The following is a 20,161-nucleotide window of genomic DNA, read 5'->3' as shown; positions in this document are numbered from 1 at the left end:
TGGTATTATGCGGATTCCCCAGTTAAAAGGGTTAAAGGAGTAGCAATCGGGTTTTCAAAAAAGGTTAGCTTCACCCTGGAGGAGAGAGTGGAGGACCCAGAGGGCCGGTTTCTTTTCCTGAAGGTAAGACTACAAGGAATGGAATATACACTAGTTAATATTTACTACCCAAACAAAAACCCAGTAACATTCTTGGAGGGTATGTTAAGTAAAATATCTGAATATAAGAGGGGTAACCTAGTTGTGGCAGGAGATCTTAATCTGTGTTTGGATCCGTATTTGGATGCGTCATCCGGTACGATGAGAGAGGGTGGTAGGAAATTAAAATTACTGAAGAGATTATTACACCAAGGCCAATTGACAGATACTTGGAGAGTAAAACATCCAAGAGAAAGATTACACCTTCTCTCCAGTACATGGAACATACTCAAGATTGGATTATATATTGATCGAGAACAGACAGACAATTGGAGTCATTGGTTAGTTCCAAAATAGAGGTTATGTCTATCTCTGATCATGCTCCTGTCACAGCGAGACTTCAGATTGGAGTGGAGCAGGGCAAAACAAAATACTTGGAGATTAAATGAGATGCTCATACAAGATCCTGAAACAGTGGAAAAGATGAGGAAGGAAATTTAAAGATCTTACGAACAGGAAGTGAGGAGGATATTTAATAGGGTATCAAAAGAAAAATATCAGTGGGGGAATAAACCTGGAAAATATTTAATGAGGTTAAAAGGAAAGGAAATCTAAAAATTTTATAGATAAAATCCAAAAGGAGAATTAGTGTATTCCACCAATGATATTGCTAATAGGTTCCAAGAATACTATAGCAGGCTTTATAATGTGAGTCCTAGAAATCAAAAAGAAAATGGAAGATCAGAAGAGAAAAAGGCAGAAATACTTAAAAGGACTTGGAGATGCATAGAATAGCAGAAGATAAATTAGTGGCCCTAGAGAGAACTATAACCCCGGAGGAAGTCAGTTTGGCCCTGAAGAACACGGCCTCAGGAAAAAGCCCTGGTCCGGACGGATTCACTGTAGGTTATTTTAAAAAATGTAGAGATCTTTTGGTCCCCAAAAAAAGGGAAGAATCATTGCAAGCACATATAACTATTATACTCAAAGAAGGTAAGGATAGCTCACAGTGTTGTGTGAGCTATAGACCCATATCCTTATTAAACACTGACAACTATATGCTAAGGTCTTGGTAACTAGATTGAAGGAGCTGTGCAGGAGTAGATACACCTGGATCAGGTGGGGTTTATCTCTGGAAGAGAAGGACAGGATAATGGTCTATGATCATTACTCCCCTTACAAAAAGTAAAGAGAGAAGCAGCCAACAATATTCCTGTCGATAGACACTGAGAAGGCCTTCAACAGGGTGGATTGGGGATTTATGTTTGATACATTAGATGTTTTGGGACTAGGACCCAAAATGTTGAATTAGATACAAGGGCTTTATAAAGGTCTCACAGCGGCAGTTAAGGTCAACAAATCCCACTCCCAGTCGTTTAAAATGTACAATGGAAAAAGACAGGGATGCCCACTATCTCCACTGTTTGTGTTATCACTAGAACCTATCTTAGCAAGGGTTAGGTGGCGTGTGGATATAGTAGGAAGAGAGATTGGGGATGTGGAGCACGAGGTGGCAGCATACGCAGATGATATGTTATTTTATATAGTAAATCCTGGAATAACATTGCCTAATTTAATGAAACTTTTAAAACAATTCAGCGAGCTGTCAAATTTGAAAATAAACCCTGCAAAGTCAGAGATCTTAACTATCAACATCCCAAAGCAAGAGAAGTTGAGTCTTCAAAAGGTTTCCATTCACTTGGAAGGAAAAGGAAACAGACTATTTGGGAATAAAATTAACGCCCTCAATGAAAAGCTTGCACCAGGCAAATTACATCCCTTTAACAAATGAAATAAAGGATGAGCCGGGGAGACTCTCAAAGGGTGGAGCTTCTCGGATAGGTCATATAAATCTGGAAACGGTGGTGATAGTCCCAAAAATTCTTTATAAGTTCCACATGCTCCCAATAAGCGTTCCAGGGTCTTTTTTGGGGGTAATAAAGAAGATGATACTCAGGTTTATATGGGTTAATAAGAAACTGAGAATTGGATATGACCCTCGGCCTGGGGATCAGACAAGTCCGGTCTGGAGAGCTGAAAGACGGACTTGATTGGAAGGCCCATTCATGCCTATGGACAGAGCCCACCTGAGAGATAGCTGTAATCCATCCCAGTATCCAGAGGAGGGAGTTTCCATAATCAGGCTGCAAACACGCATCCATCCCTAAAGGGAACCTCTAGCTGGACGAATTCCTTTACAATCCAGGAACACCTGCTGTGCTGTATACCATCCAGAGGGAGGATATTCCATACCTGGCCTACCTCGCATCCTTAAAGGGGACCTCCTGAGTGTATATTTACATGCGTATTTTCAAAACACATCTGGTCAGTGCGTATTTTTACCATATCTTCAAGCACAGCACTGAATATTGGAATGTTTCCACTACTGCAACTGGGACCCTAGCACGGATTATCACTTTATGAACTTTTTTATAATATATCTATCTATCTGGTCTCAATCACGGACAAGATTTATAATTTTAGCACTGCACTTTGAATCTATAAAGATATGATGTATTGTGTAGGGTAAAAAAGGAATAGGGTTGCGTAATTTTAGGAAATATTATTTAGCGTTATCACGAATAGTAGAATGGACATTTAATTCACAGGAAAGGTTGGGCAAAATATGGAAGGAACACCAAGTAAGGCAAAGTTAGGGAAGAATATATGGATACCACATAAATTTCGTTCACTAGATGAGAATATTAGTCCTTTAACAAGAAAATGTTAAGTGTTTGGGACAGAATTTATAAGCAGAAAGGATGGAAATTAATTCTGTACCGATTCCTTTGGTGGGTACAGAGTATTTCCCTCCAGGGAAAAATATCATTTTTGGTAAATGGATTAAAGAGAAGAATGCACGTTTGAAGGCTATTTTGATTAAGGGGAATTAACACATATCAAGAGCTAAGGGAAAAAAAGTGATTTATTTTCCACATTAGATAAGTGGTGGTATGGACAATTAGGACATTTTGTTTCAATCGCTCCCTCATCCACTGAGGACCGAGGAGGATATGTACCCATTTGAAAAATTGTTGAATGTTAATACAGTTCCAAAACAAGCTACCTCTAGGATATACTGTATAAGATCCTCATAGATATGGAAGGGAACTGATCCTCCTGGGTTCTTGGAAAAATGGGGAAAAAGGAGCTTGGAACTAAATTGAAGGAACAACAAAAGGAATAAAAGATTTAAATTAAACACGAGGTGACAAATAGGAGCACAGTAGAAATGAACTACAAATGCTTGCCGAGATGGTATATTACACTGAGTGTGGTGCATAAGAAGCAAGCTGCAGTTTCACCTTCATGTTGGAGAGGCTTTGGAGAAAGGGGTACAATGGCATACATTTGGTGGGAGTACAGGAGTTTTGGAAGGAAATAATTCATAGTATCCAGGAAATTAGTGGGATTACTATACAAAAGGGATCCATGGATGTTTTTATTTTAATCTGAGCTTGTAGGCAAACAGTGTACAAAATGGAATACTATACCATTTAATTATTAGTGTGGCCAAGGGCCTGATCCCCAGGTTTTGGCAAGCTCCAGAGCCACCAAGAATAAAATGATTGGTTAAACAAAGTGGAAAATATTTTTTTTAGGATGGAGGAGCTGTGTCCTGCGGAGGAAGATAAAATGGAAGAACGTAGGAAAACATGGGGTTGTTGGTTAGAATTTAACACATCCAAGAGATACTTTGAATTGGCCGGGAGTCAGGGGGGAAAAAGCCCAGAGAGAGCATGATGGAGAATCTGAAGGTGAGTGTGAGAAGGAAAGGGACATAGATAATGAAAGATAAATATAAGAGGAATAAGAAATAAGTTAATTAGGTCTGGACAGGGGTAATTTGGGAGGGGAGGGGGGCGATAAGAAATCGTAAAAGAGGATTCATGTACTGGTGAATGTGAAGTATAATTGGGTGGTTATATTTTTGTATTGGAAAATTTAATAAAAATCTAGAAGAAAAAAAAAAAAAAAAAAAAAAAAAAGATGCCGACAAAGAGGCGACTGCACCACTCTTCAGGAACTGGCTAAACTTCGTGCAATGTTCGGCTGGCTTTAGTGTCAAAGGCTGCATTTTATACTTATACAAGTGATAGTGTCACTTTAAACTACACAGAGGAGAATTGTGTTAAAACTTCTAGAAACAAATATTACTTGGTTACTCCACTGACATAGCACACTCACCAAATGTCTGTGTCCCACAGACAAAGGGGGCTGGAGAGGAGAAGCCCAGGCCAGACTTCTCCAGAATCTTCCTCACCAGACTGAAACCATTGCTATGGACCCCGGAGGAAGCCACACCGATCACCAGATCCCCTGCTGTGATCCTGTCCAGCAATGGCAGCATGTGGCCTCTCTCCACCGCTCCTACTGCAAACCCTGCAAGGTCATACTCCCCCGGGGCATACATGCCTGGCATCTCTGCTGTCTCACCCCCTGCCAGAGAACAGAAGACAACCCAGAACTATACATTACAAAAATAAAATAAGCAAAAGGAAGGGCAAAACACAATTGATTTATTCAATCTAATACAGTGGTTATAGAAAAGAATCACCATCCTTTAAATTAATCACATTTTGTTACTTTGCCACCTGAAATAAAGAAAGTTTTTCATACAAAGAGCGGGTGCAGCAACCCTCATAGCATGTTTTCCATAAGATAGATAGATATCTCTCTCTCTCTCTCACCATGTGACTCTGCAATTTTCATCCTCTGAACCAGTAAATCAAATCATATAGGATTGGCAACAAGGTGAAGATGAATTATAGAAATTTTATTCAGATGCAGAGTAAAAATAGTTCCAGAATGCATTCTGGAAATATTTTTACTCTGCATCTGAATAAAATGTCTACAATTCATCTTCACCTTGTTGCCGATCCTATATGATTTGAGACACAATTTTTGTTTTATCCAGCTGAATTTAATGAGTGCAAATTATAACATCCAAGTGAACGATAGAACACCAACATGTCAGAATGAAGAAAAAATTATAAAAAAAAAAATTTCAAAAATAGAATCACTGAAATGGGAAAAAATGATCACTCCCTTGTGCTCAACTTCAACATTTTTAGCCTCCGTTAGGTTTTTATTGCTGTGTCCACACACTGGATACACTTCCCATTGTTTCCTGCCAGGAAAAGCAGAATGGGGACACAAACATCTAACAGGGTTTAAATTTTTGCCAATATCTTCTTGTCTTGGGATGACTGAAAATCTCCCCCACCACGCCCATCCGCCAATGGATTCTTGCATGGGTGTCATAAGGAAATGAAGGTAAAGGAAAATTTCCACAATAGGGTAACAGAATGATTTTAACCTTTCCCTGATCGATCTAAAAATGTGCTTGTGCAGGTGGAGGGAAGCTTAGAATGTGTTGATAGCCGAAACTCGATTTTTAGTTTTAACTAAAGTGGGGAGGGTTAGAACCTCTGTCAGCAATGGTTTGTCCCTTACTTCGAAGATTAGGCCCCTATATTTGTTCTGGGATATATTAAAAAAAAAAAAAAAAAAAAAAAAAAAACACAAACACAAAAATACCACACAAGATGTCCAAAGCTATTCCGTGATCTGTTTAAGTGCCGAGTCACAATATAGAAACGCAGTCCAGATGCGTTCCGGATGCATTTCCACATGCGCATTTTTATGCATTCCAATTCATATTCCCCCCTTTTTCTTCAATTTAAATAGGGACGTGTGTGTTCTACAGCATTCCAGTACAGTTCTGTGCAGAAAAAAAAATGCAGCATGTTCTACTTTTTCTGCAACTGCAAGCACTGATGTGAACTATGACATTGACAATCATATAACCTAAATTTCTGTGCTTTTTGGATGCAGGAAAAAAGCAAATGAAAACGCACGTAGTGTGAACTGGCCCTAAGACTAGAAAACATTTGTCCTACAGATACACCTTAAGCAGGTGTGCCATGATTTGCAGCCTCCTGCATGTAGGAGCTTTCCAGGTTGATATGAACTTGGAGAGATTAAAGCAGAAGGCATCACTTGTCAAACTTACCCATGGAGACCATTGGAGCCATGCCGCAACCAAGAGCCAAATGGTTGGCTTGCAGTTCCAGTGAAGTCTTGCAATGTAAAAATTTTTCCTTGGCAATAAAACTGCCCCGCCTCCCAAAAAAAACAAAAAACACAAATAAAAACAGCAGGCAATCACACATCCAATTCCATCACATACCCAAAATAAAGAATTATTCTTCATTTCAGGGCAGTGAGCAGGGTCATGCAAAAGATTTCTCTATGACCCATTGGCTAGATGTGAATCTTAAACCTCAAGTGTATAGTGCAAATATAGACCAATATTGTAGAGTCACTTATTCAAAACTGCATATAGTAGTTACAGGCTTATTGGCCATCATCAGTGCGGGTTTATGGTGAATTAACAGAAACAATGGGCTTCAATGAAAACATGGGGTGAGGCACCAAAGCATATACTTGAACAGAAGGATAGTTACCCAAAAGAGCACATCCAGCCATTTGGCAGGCCTTGGCGATACCAGAGACCACAGAGGCTGCCACAGACACATCTAGGGACCCACAGGCAAAGTAGTCCAGAAAGAACAAAGGTTCTGCTCCCTGCGCCAGGATGTCATTGACGCACATGGCGACCAGATCCTGTCCAATGCTGTCGTGTTTGTTACATGCCTGTGCAATCTACAATAGGGAACAATGAGAAATTAAAAGATCGCAAATTAAAGAAAATTAACCAAAATGTTAAAAATTAGGGATGCACCGATGCCGAGTATTTTCACGAGAACTCGAGAAAAACGCTTCCAATGCCGGAAACCGATACTATGCAGTGCAATTTGCAAAAATACAAAATGCAAATTGCACCGCAAAAAAGCATGAGATTTGAAAAGAATGCGATTACTGTCTAAATTGCATGCGATTTTCCCCACTGCTCCTGTGTAAACCCAGGTTGTCATAGCCTGAGTGCACACAGGAGCGGTGCAGGAAACCTTCCTGCACTGATCCCATGCTGAGCAGAGAGTGGACTTGTGGGGATGAATACCATGGAGGCAGATGCTCCGGATTCTCAGCTGTAGGAAATAGAAAGCCTCAGGGATATGAAATCCCTGCAGCTTTCTCTCCTCTCTTTGCAGGGATGGAAGTATTGGCTTGACGGCTTCGGATTTGTCAGCACCACACATGTGGCAGTGCTGACCAACCAAAAGCCCTCTAGACCGAACTGTCATCCCTGCAGGAGAGGAGAGAAAGCCATGAGAATTTCAAATTTCGAGCATCTGCCTACATCTGTCACCAAGGTATACATCCCCACATGCTCTTCTCTCTCTCTCTCTATTGTGGGAAACCTCCCTGCGCAGCTCCTGTGTGAACTCAAACTATGACAAGCCTGGGTTAACACAGGAGCAGTGGGGAAACCCAAAGCGATTTGGACAGGAATCGCATGCCATTATTTGCGGTGCAATTTGCCTTCCTACATTTTGCATTGACACAAATCAAACCGCAAAGTGTCAGTACTTGTGATACCCATAGTATCTGTGAGTACAGTATTTGACTGAAAGGATCGGTACTCGTACTTGCCAATCAAAAAAAGCATATTGATGCATCCATATTAAATAAAAAAAAAATCTAAACAGTCTACACAATGGATATGTGTAGGATGGAAAGGGGGTGGAAAGGTGGTGTAGGGAGGAGGGAGCGGGAAGGAGGCCAGACCCACAAAGTGGGGCTTGGAAGCAAGTACACTAGTAGTCCCGTAGCATGCGGCTGGCTTGCTATGGGGGCACTCAGCAAAGGGGAGAAACCAGAAGCACTGGCGGGGGACCCAAAAAAAGGGGAGGATAGGAGCTGCTCTGTGCAAAACCATTACACAGAGCAGGTAAGTAAAACACACACACTTGTTTTTCTTTACTACCTTTAATATCACGTTAATACTTGTTTTGAATCAATGACTAAGACTGGCAACTAGCATTTTCAAAAGGAAAAAGAAATGGCAACCTCTGTTTGCCTCACTGCAAATTTCTTTAAAATTAGATGTTCTTTAAACTAGGGGTAAAACACATCAAATTTCTGGATCACCACAGAGTGTGTATTGGAACATTCTCAAAATCTACATTTACGGAATATCCAAAGAGCAGATGCAACAATACCACAAATCTTGGCTGTCTGCCAATCAGCTGATCGGATACCCAGTCACAAAATTGGACTTCGTAATACAAGAGAGTTGTAAGGTACATGGTACTGTCCAGGGGTGGACTGACAACTCATGGGGCCCCCAGGCAATAGGGGATCATGGGGCCCCTGTGTTCTTGCCCAAACTCAAAAAAGCCTATGAAAAAAAAGGTACCAGGGGCATCTCATGGGGCCCCCTACTGACCCCAGGCCCTCGGGCAGTGCCCAAGTGTCCAAATGGTCAGTCCGCCCCTGGTACTGTCAAGAGCACAATTATTGTTCTAGCATAGAGACATTTTAGCCAATTGTGATCTAGAAAACTTGTGGTAAGTTTGGGGAAGCCGCCTTTCTGTTCCAGCATGACTGTGCTCCTGTGCACAAAGCCAGATCCACAAGGACATATTTGGTTGAGTTGTGTGTAGAGAGCCCTGACCTTGAATACTACTGGACACCTCTGATGAATTGGAACACCAGCTGTGAGCCAGGCCTTCCCATCAAACATCAGTACCCAACCTCAAAAATGACTTTTCGGCTAAATTAGATACATTCTTTAAGCTGGCCATATATGAATCGAAATTTGACCGATTCAGATGGAGCTAGCAGAATTCTGATCCATGTATGGGCTAGCTGGTTGTACACAAGTCAAATCGAACAACTTGTGTACAACCAGCCTGTTAGGTTTTTCCCAAACAATTCGTGCCACCAGTTATAGGGAAGGCTCCCCAACTGCAGAATAAAATAGCACAGCAGGAGCGATTCCCTCAATCCAAATGTAATGTGTGGATGGGGGAACCTCTTTAAAACCCCCCAAAAAACCCAGAAGGGTTAAATGTATGGCCAACCTAAGTCTAGACACACCAGAATCTGATAGAAAGCCTTTACCAGACAAAACAAAAAAGCTGTAAAGTGGGAGGTGTAAGACAGATCCATATTATCGGTTTTGGAATCCGATATCCAATAAGCTCACACAGGTGTGATGGTCAGGTGTTTACAAGCTTTTGGCCATATAGTATTTGTAGCCTCTAACACCTCACTGATGCCATTGATAAAATTACTAGCAGCCATCTACTTTATGTCAGCCATTAAAACCAGATGGTTTTACTAATTTACCTTCAGTTTTGTTCCAACACCATCTGTCCCAGACACCAGAATTGGGTCTATATATCCTGCCGCTTTAAGGTCAAATAGCCCAGCAAAGCCTCCAAGCTCTGCATTGCATCCTGGAAAAACACCCAAATAAGTATAAAAAGCAATATACATCATATGTGACGAATGCAATGAGAGAAGCGCTAACTGAAACATGTAAAAGCCCATTTATACTGCTGTGCTTCAGACACTTTCTAATGAATTCTGCACCATGTGTTCTAAAGGAGGGATCTTATGAATTCTTATTGTAAATCAAAGCGCTCTCTGTACTTCTAGCATCCTGCAGGTCTCATGCAGGGAAGCGATCTTGTCAATTATCTGCTGCACTCCTCCCCTCAATTCAGGGAATGCCTTGCAATCTTAATCCATTCATAAAATATAGGACATCCTATGAATGGACAAGAGCAGAGGAATGGTGGATAAACGACAGGATTGCTTCTCTGTATGAGACCTGCCGCTCTTATACCTACAGCATGCCTGAACACTGGTAATATTTTGCAGCTTACCAATCATTAGATGTGGTGGATGCCTTAGCTTTTCTTTTTTAATGCTCTTTCCCCTCTGTTTTCAGTAGGCGATCTGGCCAGTAACAAACCTTCTGTATTAGACTGCCTCCACTCTGGATGAAGGAGCACAGGTGGGCACAGCAGACAGCAGCATTGCAGTGTGGCTTCAGTTTTGTTAGTGTATTTAAATCTGCTAATGAATCTATGCCAAAAAGAACATAACTTCTTATAAAGTATTAAAGGATTGACAAATAAAAGCTGATAATTGTAAGCACCCCTGCCAGCAATAAATGATTTGTCTCATCCCTATAAACTCACTGACTGGATGACCAGATGAAAAGAACGAAAGACAAAAAAAAAAAGAAAGAAAACCACTAATGCAGCCATCACGTCGAAGAATTGGTAAACGGAAATAGAAGAAATGCTTGCATTGGGTTTGATACTACTTTAAACAAATATTGGCCTCTATTACCAGTTTGGGCCTTAAAGGAAAAGTTCACCTTTAGTAGCTTTATCACGTTACACCCATATTTAGGATGCAACATGCTCCTACGCATCCACCTCCAGCGATCTCCTCCAACAGCAGGCAGGGGTTCTTCTCCCCGCACCCACGGCGATCATACAGTATTTCCTGGGAATCAGTAGACTACATGTACCACCAGCCTTTACGGCTGACAGGTTGTGACTCTCAGTGAACTGCGGGGGGCACTGGTGAGTGCTCATCTAGTTCAACAATTCTTCCTGCTCTTCATTAATACAGGCAGTACGAGCAGACAGTTTACCCAGACTATGCAGGATCCTGCCATTGCACCCCCTTACAGGCTGCAAATGTAATAATCAAATGCACTCCCCCCCCCCCCCCCCCCCATGCAAAAAGATGTGTATTTATTATTTTTGTTTACAAATAGATTGTTCACACTGAATGCAGCGTTGAAAGCGCACTACTTCACTTGAAGTAGCGCGTTTTCAAAGCCGCCGGTCAGTGTGACTTCATGTGTGGCTTGCCTGACATCTGTCCCAGATTTTAAATGGTTTAACAGGCAAAATTAGGTGCGAGTTGTCGTGCGATTTGAATGTCAAATTGCATGACACGTCGCACCAGTGTGAACCAGGGCTTAAACTTTACTGTCAAAGGGTTGAGAAGAGATTAGACTGGGATTTGAAGGGATATTTTGGTAATGTCTGGACATAAAAAAACTGATAACCAAGAAATTCATATCTCCCAATTCCCATTAGTATGATGAAGTCATGCCTGTATATGTAAACATTTCCTGTTTGACAAAAAAAGGTTCTTTTGTCCCAGCAGACTTGTGACCAGCAGCAAGAACATCTAATCCAGTTCTGCACGCCCTCCATCTGCTCCATTGAAGAAACGCTCTCCTTATTTCACCCATCACATTGTATGCTCAGCAGGGATGGGGAACCCACATGCAACTCTACAATACTCAGCCCATAGGACTGCTTATGGCTTACCTGGTCTAGCAGTGGCAGCAGCAAAAGGCTTAATTCTCTGCACCAGACTGTTCCCAGCCTCTATGTCCACACCACTGTCTTTGTAAGTCAGGGGCCTGTCAGGACACACAGGGAAATATTAACACCCAAGGATCTAAAAATTAAAGGGAAGTAACAGCCAAAAAGCTACATTCACAGTAGAGAGGTACATATAGGAAGTGTATTGCATGCTAAAAAGATGTAGGATTAGCAGACTCTGAATCCACCAACTATTGCTTTTCTGGGTTGCTGCATCATATGGGGGAGCAATTACTTTTTTTGAAGACTGCATTCTGCAGACGTCATACCGCTATGATGAACCTTTTTTGCTCTTGGAGCCAATAAGGATTATCACCAAAATTATTGACGCCCGTTCACTTAGCACTCCCTCCCATAGGCCCCATCAGGATACAGACTCCCTTACTCGTCAGCATTCTCCCCCATCATCCCAGCTTCAATTGTCAACTGGTTGCATTAGCACAGCATAAAGAATAATTGCAGGCAATTACACAAGGATATTGAAGAATTGTTTAATGAGCTTTGAAGGAATAAATAGGACTAAAATACACACAGAGAGGGGGCAGTCCTCAAAAGTATTAGAACAAAAAGGCATAACTGGCCTGCATGATCTCATCACCTCTGTAGTTCAGAAGGCAGGTTCTATGAAATGTGGGACACAGCAGTGCCACCCACAGGGCATTCAAGGAAGTAAAATGTATGAGATTCTTTGAATATTAATCTGAATGATCTTGAGGTTTTAAAAATGACTGAGTAGGCTAGAACCAATTGAAATAGATATAATGTGGAAATTAATAGGTGTTTATGTAGCACCGACAATTGCACAGCACTTTACTTACAGTGCACTCACCTCACTCCTAAGGACCTTTCAATTTATTGTTCCTACGTGCCTCTCTCACACAATATTTGGACCTAATTAATCTACCAACATGTCTTTGGAGTTTGGAAAGACACCCACATAAAAGACCATGCAAACTCCATAAAGATAGTTTTCTGACTAAGATTCAAACTGGGAACCCCAATGCTGCACAATTTTAAACTTTGACCATAGATACATGTTCAAGTGGCAGTAATAGTACTGCTTAAACTACTTCCAGCCCTTGGGGGGGGGGGGGGGTGTAATTTTTTTTTTCCCTCAGCTGGAAGTGGTTATACTAGAATCATGGGTGCAGCTATGATCATGGTATCAATATTTTCAGCTGAGGACCGGGTTTACTATAAACAGGGATCTGAGCAGCTATACAACCACCTGATCACTTTTACAGGGCTCAGGAGAGGCCCTACCTGCCTTCCCTCCACCCTCACAATAAATTGGGTATTGTGTTGTGTGCACCAAAATGCATTTTTTAGGTGTACTTTCTACCAAGAAATTGTGTTTTTATAAAAATGGCTGTAGAAATATAGTGTTACCAAAAAAAAAAAAAAAAAAAAAAGGCCCGCTTTCAGAAAATATAGTTTGGGGATCTCAAGAACTTTTCTAGCAAAAGCAAATGCTAATTTTCATACATATGTGAAAAATTTCAAAAATTACCGTGGGCAGCAAGTGGTTAAAGTCCTGGCATCTTTTTTGGGCATTTATTGGAGAATACAACATTCAATGGAAAATCATTTGCTGCATAGATAACTCATTCACTAGCAATGATTCAATATGGCATGGGGTTTCCTGTACTAGTAAACCTCATTTATAATGTTACTTTTGTGAAAACACATTCACCTTACAAACTAACCTTCCAGTGCCAAAACTAGAAGTGTGCCGATTCTGCACTATGTAGGCTTGTCATCCTGCTGTCCAATGTATATCCCTAACTTGCTATCTCGAAGAGTAAGAGGCCCTTCAGCCAGTCAACCATGGCTCATCTGTTGCAGGAAACCGATCTTCTGTTTTTCCAGATTGTAGGTAAAGTTAGTGTGGAGGAGGCTCAATGTAAAGCCATTTTATATTCTAGTTTCAGAGCTTGTGCTTTTTCTGTACAAGTTGCCCCTTGAAGTGTAGGTTCTTGTACTGCTACCCACAAACTTTTTAATCTTTCTTGGAGCTTTAGAGCCCAAATGAGGTAGAACGCTTTGACTGTGCTGGGCAATACGCTTGCAGTTTTGTGCTTCAAGGCGAATGCCACTTTCTTTTCTCAACTCATACTTCTTGTGTAGTGTTTCCATAATATAGAAGCGGTTGCTGGGGACATCTCCCAAACTTAAAGCGGAGTTTCACTCACGCTGTCAAAAAATAAAAGTCAGCAGCTACAAAAACTGTAGCTGCTGACTTTTAAAAAACAGCCACTTACCTGTCCCTTGCTGTGTCCCCGCAGCCCGTTTCACCAGCCGTCCTGTATTCCAGGAGGCCGGCATCTACAGTGTGGGCATCCAGCTGTGATTGCTTGAGGCTTCACAGCCGGGTACTCACTGCGCATGCGCGAGTAGGGCTGCACTTCATGAATAGTCCCGTTTTCTGGGAGCTGTCACGTCCAAAAAGACCACAGGGAATGAGGACACCTTCCGCTTGCCTAGGCAATCGAAGCCGAAGTGGGAGCGGGTACCTGTCAAATTTTGGTACCCGCTCCCCCCCCCCCCCCCCAAAGGTGCCAATCCTTAATGGGGAGCAGTCCTTAAAGCGGAACTTCCCCTTTTGGGTGGAGCTCCGCTTTAAGTGTACATTCGTTCACTTCCCACAATTATGGCACAGTGGTAAGGGTTGAAAAACTTGCCCGATGGATGAAATGACCAATTGTTTGGGTGCCAGACAAAAGCAATTAATGTACAGATGTCACAGCAGAATGGACCAACTTTGCATTTGTGTCTTTTACAAAAATAGCTGACTAGCATCTGTGATACTTTATTTGCACTAACATTTTTCAGGACAAGTCCCTTCTTCAAAAGGCCCATGCAGTCCTTTTGAAGAGCTCAAAACCTGAAGCAAAAATTCACACAAGTAGGAGTCATAAGAGCAACTCTCCCCATCTCCTAATTTGAGAATAAAGACATTTTCTGGGAATATAATCCCAAGGACTGACATAACACAAAAGGATGTATGTATATTACACGTAAAACACACCAAACACATTTGTAGTGCTTTATTACAAAAAATGTAGACAATACAAACTGTAGTAATTGTAGGAACACAACAGTACTCCTTGAGATAAGACCCCCCACATATTAAACGCAACGCCAATATTGCAGAGAATTCACAAAAAAAAAAAAAAAAATTTTTTTTAATATATACAGAACTACACATTTCGATTTGTGATCAAAGCCCAGGCCTCATATCCTCACAGCCATAATCCTTCGGTGATGCGGGAATTAATACGAACACTGGACTTGTGACAGGCACTCACCAAGAGTGTAGACTATGCCTGCCTTTTCTGCCTCCTCCTTCATTCATATAAGCTGTACTATAGCTTCCATCAATGAAGCATGAGCTGATGAACAATACACCTCCTCCATTGATAGAGCACTTCTCATTAATAGAAGCTATACACCCACCGGCCACTTCCATTAGGTACACCTGTTCAATTGCTAAGTAACACAAATTGCTAATCATCCATTCACAAGGGAGCAACACAATGCATTTAGGCATGTAGATGTGGTGAAGACGACCTGAAGTTCAAACCGAGCATCAGAATGGGGGGTAAGAAAGGGGATTTAACTGACTTTGAATATGGCATGGTTGTTGGTGCCAGACGATTTCAAAAACTGCTGATCTACTGGGATTTTCACACACAACCATCTCTAGGGTTTAAAGAGAAAAGTCAGAAAAAGAGAAAATATCCAGCGAGTGGCAGCTTTGTGGACAAAAATGCCTTGTTTATGTCAGAGGAGAATGGGCAGACTGGTTTGAGATGATTGTAAACCACATAACCACTCATTACAACCAAGGTATGCAGAACACCATCTCTGAATACACAACACTTCGAACCTTGAAGCAGATGTGCTACGGCAGCAGAAGACCACACCAAGTGCCTCCCATCAGCCAAGAACAGGAAACAGAGGCTACATTTTGTACAGGCTCATCAAAACTGGACAATAGAAGACTGAAAAAGAAAAAAAAAAAAAAAAAAAAAAAAATGTTGCCTGGTCTGATGAGTCAATTTCCCTAGAGATGGATGTACATAAAAATCCCAGTAGATCAGCAGTTTTTGAAATACTCAGACCAGCCTGTCTGGCACCAAAAACCATGCCACGGTCACAGTCACTTAAATCCCCTTTCTTACCCATTCTGATGCTCAGTTTCTGTTTGAACTTCAATAAGTAGTCTTCACCATGTCTACATGCATTGAGTTTCAATGTGATTGGCTTATTCGCAATTTGTGTTACCAAGCAATTGAACAGGTGTACCCAATAAAGTGGCCAGTGCATGTAGTACAGCTTCTATGAATGGAACTGGTGGTGATGCGGGCATAAATCGGCACTCTTGAAGAGTTTGACTTAACATAGCCTTTAATATGTCTTCAGTTCACTAAGAAGTTATTTCATCTAACTGTTCTTTCCCTTAAAATGTTCACTTTCAGTTTGTCGTTGTCTTTATCAAAACACTGACCGTGCTCCAAAAAAAAAAAAAAAAAAAAAAAAAAAATTCCACATAAAGGGTCTGTGCTGATGGGAGACAGGTCAACTGCCTGTCAAATGGACCCATCATTGAACTGTGAATGGTATCAGAAACCCCTTGTATGGATTGCAAATGCAACTGGAATGTAATTGAAAGTAAGCTTCATGTGGCTACGGACACAGGCCCAAAGCTGTGAACTGGGTCTCTTATGAAACCCCTTGGCAGCCATTCATGCATGGCGGAGAACAAACCATTTTAGAACAAATGGCAATACAGGATTGAAATGTAGCTGAGAATAGTTCATGGCCTCTGCACTAGATGTCTGTACTGTCCATATAACATTCTGCGTCAATCCCATGCAAGGCATTTCATGTACAAAGGCCTACAGGAGGCATGCCATTGGCTCCAGATTGTCTCCAATCTAAATGCAGCAAGTACTCTGCGAGTGCTGCTAAGTTTTTATTGTGGGTCTGTACCAGAGTATATGCTGACCCATCAGCTGCCAAGTACCAAATGCCATTATAGTAAATCCAGAGAGCTCATCAAGCAAGAATCAAACTGACTGCTCAGGAGATCAGATGGTGAGGTCTCTAAACTCAATTCAAGGACTGTCGAAAGATTTCCTTAAGGTATCAAAATAATAAAGGAAGGCAATATACTAAACAAGAAATCCTACATGTTTTGCAGGTAGCACCAAGCACTGGAGACAGTTTTTTCTCCAAATACTGAAGCATCATGGAATTTGTAATTTTTCTTCTTCTTTGTGGTTCAGTGCTTTCAGTTCTAATTGCTTTTAAAGAGCCTCCCACTCTACACAAATATCACAAAACCCATGTATGATGTCAGCAAGGAGAGTAATAGGATGGGGGCTGAATCATTGGGGAAATATCCCTTCGCCTCCTGTCCCATAGCCAACACAGGAAGTAAGAGGAAATCCCTCCAAGAGTCAACAGAACTAGTAACCCCATTGAAAGATTTTCCCTCTATTCTTGTTCTACGGACAACCTAAAATTAGAGATTGTTTTCCCCACCATAAAAAAAAAAAAAAAAAAAAAAAAAAAAAAAAAAAAAAAAAATTTATATAGGATGATTCACTCTTTGTCCTAACGGGGGAACAGATAGAAACAAAAGCCTGACAGGTGTTGTAATCCCTCTCCAGAAAAAAGGCTTAGTTATACTTTAAGGGCTTTAAACCATTGTTTCAGTCTTCCTATACACACACCTGTTTTGCCTGAGATAAGCGATAGCACGGTAACCAATGTCTTTTCTGTATATCGCACCAGAGAACTGTACGGCAGCTACTCCTTTGTTGGCTTCCTCCAGAGCAGATATCAAGTTCTTCCTAATGGCGGTGACAGTGAGAACCCGTCCACCGCTGGTCACCACCTTTCCATCCTTCAGAGCTGTGCCAGCATGAAACACTTCCAGACCAAGCTCTTTGGCTTGAGACAACCCTAAAAACAAAGAAGGATATAAAGGGTGATTTAGTAGAACTAGCAAAGAAAAGCTAAATGGGGCCAGTGCCCACTGCAAGCCAAAAATACATATAGCTATGGGAGGAGAAGAAAAAAAAAAAAAAAAAAACCCCACACAAAGCTACTCTGCGATGTTACATTTTTCCTGAAAAAGAGCAATGCGGTACGAAGGTTGCATATTAGATTATTCTGTGGAGTTGTGTTTCTTCCCCATCTATCCTGCTGCTTCTTGATCATTACCCCACCAGTCACCAAATGGAGCAGCTGACATGAACAAGCAAAGTCTCGACTGCCTATCTTCAGGGCCGCCTGCACACAGTAGATCAGTAAAAGGTAAATCCGTAATGAGGAACAGATCAGCTGCAGGGAGACCACACTTCTATACTATCCAATACTGGTGGCTAGTCATTTGCCATCCGCTAGATTTTGTACTTACAAAGTAAAGATTAGAGTTGAAACGTAGTTTTCTTTTTTGGTGCCATGTACATTAGTTATGTACGCTGGTCACAAAAAATTAAAAAAGGAACACTTTGAAAATATATCATATCTCAATGGGGGGGGGGGAAATCTCATGTTGGATATCTATACTGATATGGACTGGGTAATGTGTTAGGAACGCAAGGATGCCCCATCGTTTGATGGAAATGAAAATAATCAGCCTACAGAGGACTGAATTCGAAGACACCCCAAAAATCAAAAGGGGAAAAAAAAAAAAAAAAAAAAAAGTAGCAGGCTAGTCCATTTTTGTTGAAATGTATTTGCAGCAGCACAAGATAGTACTCAGTAGTTTGTATGGCCCACGTGCTTGTATGCAGGTCTGACAACATGGGGCATGCTCCTAATGAGACGACGGATGGTGTCCTGGGGTATTTCCTCCTAGATCTGGACCAGGGCATCACTGAGCTCCTGGACAGTGAGGTGCAACCTGGCGGTGTCGATGGACAGAAACAGGATATCCCAGAGGTGTTCTATTGGATTTATGTCAGGCGAGCGTGGGGGCCATTCAATGGTATCAATTCCTTCATTCTGCAGGAACTGCCTGAATACTCTCACCACGAGGCTGGGCATTGTCGTGCATCAGGAGAAACCCAGGATCCACTGTACCAATGTAGGGTCTGACAATGGGTCCAAGGATTTCATCCAGATACCTGTGCGTCCCTCCATGGATATGCCTCCCCAGACCATCATTGACCCACCACCAAAACGGTCATACTGAACGAGGTTACAGTCAGCATAATGTTCTCCACGGCTTTTCCAGGCCCCTTCACGTCTGTCACATGTGCTCAGGGTGAACCTGCTCTCATCTGTGAAAAGCACAGGGCTCCAGTGGTGGACCTGACAATTCTGGTGATCAATGGCAAATGCCAATCAAGCTCTATGGTGCCAGGCAGTGAGCACAGGACTCACTAGAGGACATTGGGTACTCAGGACACCCTCATGAAGTCGGTTTCTGATTGTTTATTCAGAGACATTCACACCAATGGCCTGCTGGGGGTCATTTTGTAGGGATCTGGCAGTGCTCATCCTGTTCCTCCTTGCACAAAGGAGCAGATACCGGTCCTGCTGATGGGTTAAGGACCTTCTACAGCCCTGTCCAGCTCTTAGAGTAACTGCCTGTCTCCTGGAAACTCCTCCATGCTCTTGAGACACAGGAAACCTTCTGGCAATGGCACATATTGATGTGCCATCCTGGAGAAATTGGATTGCCTGTGCAACCTATGTAGGGTTCAGGTATCGCCTCATGCTACCATGAGTGACACTGACCCTAGCCAAATGCAAAACTTGTGAAAAACAGTCAGTAAAAAAAAATTTGTCAGTGGCCTCCACCTGTTAAACCATTCCTGTTTTGGGGGTCATCTCATTATTGCCCATCTAGTGCACCTGTTAATGAAATTAACACCAAAAGCAGCTGAAACTGATTAACAACCCCCTCTGCCACTTAACTGACCAGATCAATATCCCAGGAGTTTCACTGACCTGATGCTACACTCTGCTCAAAAAAAAAAAAAATTAAAGTAACACTTTTTAATCAGTGTACAAATGATGTGTATCATTACCTGCAGAAGACTGCTTCTGATAAAAAGCCTGCAGATATTGCTTGGAGTAGTTATCCTTTGGCGCTGTGATAATTAAGAGCAGACACTGCTACTGAAAAAAGTTGCACCACTCATGCCACCCCCTTTTATCCTTTATGGCATTCACATAACTAAATAGCAGGATCTCCACCTCCCATCCACAAGAATGCTATGCTTCATGAAGAGTAGTGTGAACTATAGAAAAGGCAGAAGGGGGCAGGTGAGCAGTGCAACTTTTTTCAGTAGCAGTGTCTGCTGCTCAGGGTAGTATCTAGCATCCTCTGAAGGAGGCACTTTAACCACCTTCCGCCCGCCCTATAGTACAATGACGGGCGCAAGGTGGTTCTCTCGTTCTGATAGGACATCATATGACGTCCTAACATTCTCACTGCGCATGCGCGGCTCAGGGAGCGCGCAGCGATCGCCGGTGCGCTGTGCCCCTCGGACACAGCGGATCACGGAAAGAGCCGAAGATGTCGGCTCGGTCCTGTGATCAGCTGTCCAATCACAGCTGATCACATGTAAACACGGAAATGCCGGTTATCGGCACTTCTCTCCTCTCGAGCTGTCACACTGACAGCTCGAGAGGAGAACCGGTAATCGGCTTTCCGCGGAGGGGAC

At 42.0% G+C, this 20,161-nt stretch overlaps 1 protein-coding gene across 1 annotated transcript in view; it reads right to left on the bottom strand.

Moving 5' to 3' along the window:
- GART (phosphoribosylglycinamide formyltransferase, phosphoribosylglycinamide synthetase, phosphoribosylaminoimidazole synthetase) overlaps window positions 1-20,161 on the bottom strand; it is a 58,362-nt gene that overhangs the window by 21,012 nt on the left and 17,189 nt on the right. Inside the window, exons 11-15 of the mRNA XM_089677965.1 lie at window positions 17,213-17,444; window positions 11,415-11,509; window positions 9,400-9,509; window positions 6,609-6,807; window positions 4,327-4,578 (exon numbers count right to left, since the gene is read on the bottom strand). Coding sequence (XP_089534091.1) covers window positions 4,327-4,578; window positions 6,609-6,807; window positions 9,400-9,509; window positions 11,415-11,509; window positions 17,213-17,444 — 888 coding nt within the window. The remainder of the gene's footprint in view (window positions 1-4,326; window positions 4,579-6,608; window positions 6,808-9,399; window positions 9,510-11,414; window positions 11,510-17,212; window positions 17,445-20,161) is intronic.

Source organism: Staurois parvus, unplaced genomic scaffold (genome assembly GCF_062004578.1).
Source record: "Staurois parvus isolate SC_StPar_1 unplaced genomic scaffold, SC_StPar_1.0 ptg000195l, whole genome shotgun sequence".
NCBI classification, from domain to species: domain Eukaryota; kingdom Metazoa; phylum Chordata; class Amphibia; order Anura; family Ranidae; genus Staurois; species Staurois parvus.
The sequence above is the reverse complement of the archived record's forward strand: the minus strand, read 5'-3'. Positions and strand labels throughout refer to the sequence as shown.